The 8790-nt window shown below is 30.9% G+C and overlaps 1 protein-coding gene across 1 annotated transcript; it reads left to right on the top strand.

Moving 5' to 3' along the window:
• Nucleotides 1-6711: 6711 nt before the first annotated feature.
• Nucleotides 6712-7378, top strand: LOC116015758 (transcription factor bHLH167-like). The gene is made up of 2 exons (XM_031255931.1): nucleotides 6712-6840; nucleotides 6988-7378. The coding sequence occupies exons 1-2, from the start codon at nucleotides 6712-6714 to the stop codon at nucleotides 7351-7353; spliced, it is 495 nt and encodes a 164-aa protein (XP_031111791.1). The 3' UTR covers nucleotides 7354-7378.
• The last annotated feature ends 1412 nt before the right edge of the window (nucleotides 7379-8790 follow it).

The following is an 8790-nucleotide window of genomic DNA, read 5'->3' as shown; positions in this document are numbered from 1 at the left end:
ATATATATATATATATATATATATATATATATATATATATATATATATAGGGTCATGTTCAGGTGTGGCCGTGCTCTCCCGTGCGGCTGTGCGGTTCACACCACTCAATGTTACGAAATACACCACTCAATGTTAAGAAACACACCACACAAATATGCACTGTGGTGTATTTCTTAATATTGTGGTGTGTTTCATTGTATTTCATTGTGGTGTGTTTCTTAACATTGAGTGGTGTATTTCGTAACATTAAGTGGTTTGTGACCGCACGACCGCACGGGAGAGCACGGCCGCACCTGAACCAAAATCTATATATATATATATATATATGCTTATTTATTTATTTATTGTCATATCTTAATAGAGTTAATTTCATTTTTGGTTCCAGATTTATAGGTGTCAATCTACTTTTAGTCTTTTTTATTAGAACATATACTTTTGGTCCTAGTATTATTGTGTTATGACCATTTTTTGTCATTTATCAACAAAATAGTTTAAATATCGTTAAATACAAGAACATTTCGGCCTTCAATTATTGAAGTTTTCAAAAAAGTAAATATAAAAAAATATAGCGGTTCAACATACTTTGTATAAAAAGATTAAAATGTATTTGTATTAAACGATATTTCAACGATTTTGTTAATAAAGAACTAAAAATGGTCATTGTCACAACAATGCTAGAACCAAATGAGAATATTTTAATAAAAAAGGGCTGAAAATGAATTATCACAGGTCATTATACCGTGGACCATGGATCATGGTTGATACTGTAGTTGTGTTGAACTGATACTGCAATTGTGTTGAAAGTGAACTGCAGTTGTATTGAAAGGGAACTGCAGTTGCGCGGAACAGAGGTCGTGCCATCTGTCTGAAACTGCAGCTGTGTTGAATGGATGCTGCAATTGTGTTGAAATGATACTGCATTTGTGTTGAACGGATGAAAAACTTCTGTTTCGCGCAACTGCAATTTCCTTTCAACACAACTGTAGTATCCGTTCAACACAATTGTTGTATCAGTCATGACCATGGTCCACAATATAATTTGCGCAGATGGACGTGTTATGTGTGAATCAAGCTAGAGAGAGGGAATCACGGGACAGAATTGAAGTGGCATTGAAATGATTAACTCTACTTTTGTTGACTTGTTGTCGTCGTCGTAATTAACTTTGGATTAGCATATAATTTATCTGATTACAGTCGTCACTGATGATTAATGCACTTAATCATGGCATGCGTCATGTTTTCCATAGGAGTTGGAAGAAAGTATATATCAAATGGTTGGAAAATTTTGTCTTTGTTACTTTTTATTATTATTAGCTAATTGATAACTGGTAGCTAGTTGGGTTAACTAATAACTGATTATGTAAATGAATTGACCAGCTAATTAAAAGTGATTGATAAATTAACTGCTGTTTATTGACAAGCTAATTGTAGAACAACTGACTCTGTTACAATGTAGTATATGCATCCACTAAGGCTCGAACCCACTCCCATCATCCATGTAAGAGTGTAAATTAGGACACAGGGTGCTACTAGACCACAAGGTCTTTGGCTTTTAATAATTCTTTAGGTACATTTACAACTTATTATTATTATTATTATTACTATTATTATTATTATTATTATTAAATAAGCTTAAACCTGCCACCCGTACTTTATTATTATTATTATTATTATTATTATTATTATTATTAACCTTTTGATCCAAACCCACACCCATTTGTAAACCAAATCCCTACCCATTTCTTCTACACCAGATCAGACGCCAAAAGGAGAAGAGGAACAATGGATTGCTTCAATGAAAACAATAAAGAAAAATAGCCCTTCAAAGGTAATACTACTGGTGATGAAGCCCTTCACAGGTCTTTTTTTGTTTTTTTTTTTTTGTTTTTTCTTTTTTTTTGAGAACAGCCCTTTCACAGATCTTGAACACTCAAACCTGGAGGAAGAGATTTCTTAAATTTGTCTACTTTCTCCGAGTCAAACACACACACAGGACGTACAGGTTGGTGGAGAGATGTCATTTTACAAATAAATTTCAAGAAGTTGAGGAGAAACGCTGCCAACACCAACGTTTTGTAATTTGGCTGATTGGTCCAATCAGCCAAACCAATAAGTCATTTCCCAAACACTCAAGAACAACTTTAATTTTTAACTGGTCAATAAGCTATTCTTAGTCAAATACTCAAATCAGCCATTTTTTGGTTGATAAGTCAATAACCAAACACCCCCATTGTGTATAATATTTTAGTTTTTATACTCATTATTCCTTATTATTATAATCTCAATTCAACCAAACATCAGAATTAATATTATATTCCTAGTATTTTTTTTTATTAATCAAACAATGGAATCAATCTTCCTGCTAGTAATATCTTTTCCGTCGGATTTCAATTATATATCCTCTTAAATATTTTTTTCACGAATCAAACGGGATCTTGATAGATTTTCAAAATATATAAATATTTTGAACCTACACTAAATTAACTATTAGAAAATTAAAGGGAAAATGACATTTTTAGTCCCTGAGTTATAGGGGTAGTGTAAACTCAGTCCCTGAGTTATGGGTGTATGCGAGTTTAGTCCCTCAGTTATTCGCGAAGTGGCGAGTTTAGTCCCTGACCATTAAATTTGACGAAAAAATTAAAAAATATTCAAAATTTGAGGGATAAAATAGGAAATTCACATTTTATTCTTCTTCTTATATAAAACCACTTTTACAATATTATTTTTCACTTCTTATCCTAATTATTTTCAAGATTCTTCAATTTTACAAACATTTTAATAACTTTCAAATGATTTGTTAGGAACCTGACTCTCGTATAACACACTTAAAACTTAGTTGTTAGGAACCTGACTCTCGTATAACACACTTAAAACTTAGCACAAACAAAGATGACTCTCGTATAACACACTTAAAACTTAGCACAAACAAAGAAATGCATGATCATTGTATTTTAAAACTTAGCACAAACAAAGAAATGCATGATCATTGTATTTAGGTGTATGAAACACACTATCCTAACAAGTTTTTATCTTTTTACTAAGCAACAAAGGTAATAAAATTAAAACTTTTGAGATTTTTTTACACACTATCCTATCTCAAAAGTTTTAATTTTATTACATTTGTTGCTTAGTAAAAAGATAAAAACTTGTTAGGATAGTGTGTTTCATACACCTAAATACAATGATCATGCATTTCTTTATTTGTGCTAAGTTTTAAGTGTGTTATACGAGAGTCAGGTTCCTAACAAGTCATTTGAAAGTTATTAAAATGCTTTTAAAAATGAAAAATCTTGAAAATAATTAGGCTAAGAAGTGAAAAATAATGTTGTAAAAGTGGTTTTGATATAAGAAGAATAATAAAATGTGAATTTCCTATTTTACCCCTCAAATTTTGAATATTTTTAAATTTTTTCGTCAAATTTAATGGCCAGGGACTAAACTCGCCACTTTGCGAATAACTGAGGGACTAAACTCGCATACAGCCATAACTCAGGGACTGAGTCTACACTACCCCTATAACTCAGGGACTAAAGATGCCATTTTCCCAAAATTAAATTATAAATAACTTCAATCAAGTCCATTTAGTTTAATTGGACTTAAAAAAAATGGAACGAAAAGAGTATTACATATGGACATGACTGTTTGAAACTTAGCTTGCAAGTAAAATTAGGAGGTAATGACTGACATAATTAAAGCCATATAGGCATTGTTCCTTGGTCAATTTCTTTAAAAAAATTTTTTTTTTAAAAAAAAAAAAGCAAAACAAAACAAAAAAGGAATTCCGTAGGGAGCCACAACATTAATATTATTTTTTCAAAATTTTTGACTTATAATTCAACAAAATGGACTTGAAGAATGTAGAGATCAAATCCAATTTTAAATGGAATTTGTTTAATGTATTAACTGTAGTGCGCTTTGAGACAGTATTAAGTTCATTTCACAGTTAATCCCATAAATATACTGTAGCTCTTGATTCACACCTGAGACGAACTGACGTTCAAATGATTAACTCTTTATTATTGTTCTTCTTCTTGTTTTCATAATTATTTCTATGTATCAACTTTGGATTAGAATATAATTTATCTGATTACTGTGGTCATTGATGATTAATGCACCTAATTTTCTGCAATTGAGTAGATTCTCTAACCATTAGAGAAAAAGGCATGGTAGACATCTAATTTTAAATTAAACAAATGTATATATATTATTTTTTGTTATATCTACTAATTTATTTTAATTTAATAAGAGTAATAGAGGGGTAAACTTACTTTTCATCAACAACAATATAATGAAGTCATTAATTTTTTAATTTCATTCGTTGTTAAGACAAATTATTTTGAGAGTTTGCCAAATACAATTGCTACTGTTGTCGTTAATAGAGGATGAAGATAAATAATTTGAAATATATGGTTACAATAGATATTGTTATAATGATATAGTAAAATTTCTTTAGAAGTTTTCATGCATTAATAAAATTTTGAGAATGTTGTGTAAACTTATTCAACTGAAGTTCGTGAGGTGTCATCATTATCAATTGTTTGGACAATGGTCCTACCATTTAAAGTCCATGTGTGGTTGTATTTCTGATCAACAACTTTGTAGTTAGGCTGCGCAGGTTTGACAATAGCATTTGAAATAGTATAACATGAGTTAGTCTGTAGAGTGATGATATCATACATTCTAATGTCGTGATCAAACACTATTACTTAAACTCGAGTTCCCTACATTTAAATATACAATTATATTATGATTATACCTTTTATATATATGGTTTGTTACTCTAAAAATATCGCCCCCCGTCCGATCGCTACTCCCACCCACTAACAACAAATATGCTAGATAAAAAAAATTAATTGTACAATATTGTAAAGTAATTTATAATGTTACTATTATAGAAATACAGACAAAAATTATTAATATCATAATGGTATAAATCATTCTAACAATGCAAAAAACATAATTAAAATATTGAGTATTGTTTTAAATAATCAAAAGAAGATTAATTGAACGAAAAAAAAGGGAAAAAAAAACATAACATAGATTTGTTTAAAAATGCAAGAAAATGATTTTCAAAGTTTCTTATTTGTAATCTTTGATGCTCCACTTTGAATGCTATGTATATAGTTTGACTAATTAATTGACCAAAATTCATGTTAAATTTTATATTATATTGTATTTTTTTAATACACTCCAACATATTTATAGTATATGTTCAAAATTATGCCAACTTTGATTGTGATGAGATTCAAACCTAAAACATTCTTTATGAAAATCAATGAGTAAGTTAAAAATAATAAATATTTAACGAAATATTCAGTTACTAAAGTTTACATTAACCGAGTATTTAGGAAAAGTAAATGATATAACAGAGGGTAAAGTATGAAAAAAATACTAAAATCAAAATAAGCTGAACTATTCATTTCATCAAATAATTGGACTGACATTTTCAGTTCCCATTATAGGCTTAATAATTTTATTGACTCTTATTAGTATATATATATATACTAGTTACCCCGCGCATTGCGCGAATAGTTCAATGTCCAATGTGTATTTTTAAATTAGTCTTTCAGAAAAATATCATGCGGTATCCTAACATATATCAATGCAAGATTATCAAATTTTTCATAAAAGTAAATATTTCAAGCTAAGAATGAATAACTATGACCTGTGGCATAATTTTTTTTATAAAATTAACTGGTGCAATAGCAGTTTTAGATGGAAACATCTCACTAGATAGTACCCAAGCATAATTTTAGCAACATAGTCTTGATCCATGCTTTCTCTTGTTGCCACTTCCGCCAGAAATGAATCCTTGATTTAATCTAATCCCCTAGTGTGCGTCATTGCAATTTTCGTGCCTTGGCACAGTGCACCTTCAAACACAGAACAAAATCCTCCTTCCTCAAAAAGACAATGATAATAGGCATAATTTCTCATATGTGTTGAATATATAGCGTAAATTAGGTGTACCGTTTCATCAATGCCCAATGCGTGATTATATTCTAATTAATTGACCAAATTAAAGTTCATGTTAAATTTTATATTGTATTTTTTTTAATACACCCTAACATATTCATAGTATATGTTTAACAATTATGTCAATTTTTATTGGGATGAGGTTTGAACTTAAGACCTTTCTTATGAAAATCAATGAATAAGTTAATAATAAATACTTAACGTAATATTCTGTTACTAAAGTTTACACTGACGGAATGCAAAAAGTAATCGATATAATAGGGGGTAAAGTATGAAAAATAATAATATGAACTATTTAATTTGAACAAACATTTTTTTAATCCAGGTTAAGAGCCTAACTTTATTGGCATAGCTACTTTCTCAACCTATTGAAACACAAAGAGTAAACAGTTGCCTTCACTAAAGGCTTGAACCCACTCCCATCATCCATGTAAGAGTGTTTTCCGGGACACCGGGTGACACTAGACCACAAGGTCTTTGGTGATATATATAGTTGATTATACATTAATACATATATACAATTTGTCTAATAACTGTGATCAGTAATGCACTTAATCACGGCAGTTGACGTATGTATACACATGTGCATTATTCAAAAAGTGCTCCTATCCACATCAATCTTGCAGTATAATTGACCTGTACTTTTCTGGGTTCTGTACACTTGACGATATGATAGCCATTTTAAGCCTATATATATACACATGTGGAGGTATTATCTTAAGGAAAAAAAACATGGAGACTAACCCTAGCTTCCGAAGAACAAAAGCTGGGCGGCATTTGGTTGAGAAACAACGGAGGCAGAAATTGAAAGGTCTTTATGATCAGCTCTCCTCTCTCGTCGTCTCTGGTGAAAACTCTCTGGTATAGTTGATGAGTTTTAGCAATTTCAAATCTAAAACCATTTCTTATGATCCCAATCTATATGTTTAATTTTTTGTTGAAATAATTAATGACATTTTATTAGGGCTTCAGATTATTTATGAATGATTTGTTGTTGAGGTACTACAGGGAAAGGAAAAATCGTCGGAGTTGGACTTGTTGGATCGAGCCACTGACTACATCAAACAACTAGAGAAAAACATTAATGAGCTGAAAGCAAGAATGGATAGTCTACAAGTACCAGTTGAAGTAACCGTGAAAGAAAGTGACGCAGGTGAAACATTGTTGGAGATAAATATAGTGTGTGGATCGGAGAACAAGAAGGTGAAGATGCATAAAGTCATTCGGATTCTTGAAGAAGAAGGTGCTGAAGTTGTGAGTGCAAGCTTCTCTACTGTGGATCTCAAGGTCTACCATACAATTCTTTGCAAGGTACAATATACTACAAAGAGGCAATTTATGCCATCGGCCAAAGTCATGTCTGTTTGTAGTTAACATATTATGTACATACAACAATTGTTATATCTTCTATACCCGCAGGTAATAATTTCCCAAGTTAACCTATTTTATACCTGTAGTTAACCGTTTATGTGTTTATGTGACTTCAATTTGTTTATAAGTACATAAACAGTTAACTACATGTATAGAATGTGTTTGTTTACAGGTATATCAACGGTTGACCGCAGGTATAAAATGTAAGTTATTTTTGAACCATGGTTCACAATACTAGGTAGATCATGATCTATGGTATAATTTGCCTAAATATAATATGCAGGTGGCACAGAATATGTTAACTGTTGACCTATAATTTTTAGATCAGATCTATAATTTAAGATAGATCTTGTAGGTCGATGGTATAACAATTGATATAGTACATAAATCGATTAGACCTTGCTAGCAGGTCTCTGATCCAAGTTTTTTTGCATACTCCTAACACATATTGTTGTTCTTATTACTCATAACTCGTGCATGTTTCGTTGCATACTTAATGGTTCATTTATCTTTAGTAGTTGTTATTGATTAAGTTATGTTTTTATTGGATAGGCATTTTTACCTCGACTTGGAATGGATACCATTATGGTGCAACAACGCTTGAAAAACTTTATTTCTGGCACTGGATAATATCAACTCTGACGTCATATGCGTTCATAGAATGATGAGCAACGTTCCCGCGGATTTCCTATGATAATCAATTAGTATATCATACCATATTAAAATAATGCTTCATACCATTTCTTTGGGAGAAGTTAAAAATCACTTTATATTTTCATAACTTGTCCAGGTATGTCTGCTAGGGAATGAATAATAAATGTACTCCATGAATTCACTATGTGCACTATATATAATATAAATTACATATAAGAGTCTATCCAAGACTAATATATTATACTACAATAAGGATACAAACTCTTAGAAGTCTAGTCTTAATACTCCCCTCAGGCACAAAGTTAAAGAATTGAGTTTGTCTTGTATCAAGGTAAATTGGGGAGCTCGTAATCTCTTTATGAAGATGTCCGTTAGTCGATCCATGGTGAAGATAAAATACAATTGTAGTTCCTTTGATGTTACTTTATCTCGTTGGAGATAAAAATCATGGGTCACACTTGTGTGAGATCGTCTCACGGTTCTTTATTCGTGAGAAAGGTTACGTTGTTGTATTCCCGTGGATATTTCCCTTTCTAACCAAACAATTACTAGTAAACCCATTGTGATTCCTAATACAATAGTAAAAATAGGGGCAAGTATCCATGTGTCAAGCCGGGTTGAATCAACATATAAATGACATACTTGCTCAAATCTAATACTACTTACTAAATATGAATACAATTTGTCACTTATAAGAGAAAAATGAAATATTTTTGAAAAATTCTATAATTCACACAATATGCGCCATAATCCCAATCCTCAGCGGAACATCATGTTGGCAGCAAT

Source organism: Ipomoea triloba, chromosome 4 (assembly GCF_003576645.1).
Source record: "Ipomoea triloba cultivar NCNSP0323 chromosome 4, ASM357664v1".
Lineage (NCBI taxonomy): Eukaryota > Viridiplantae > Streptophyta > Magnoliopsida > Solanales > Convolvulaceae > Ipomoea > Ipomoea triloba.
The sequence above is the reverse complement of the archived record's forward strand: the minus strand, read 5'-3'. Positions and strand labels throughout refer to the sequence as shown.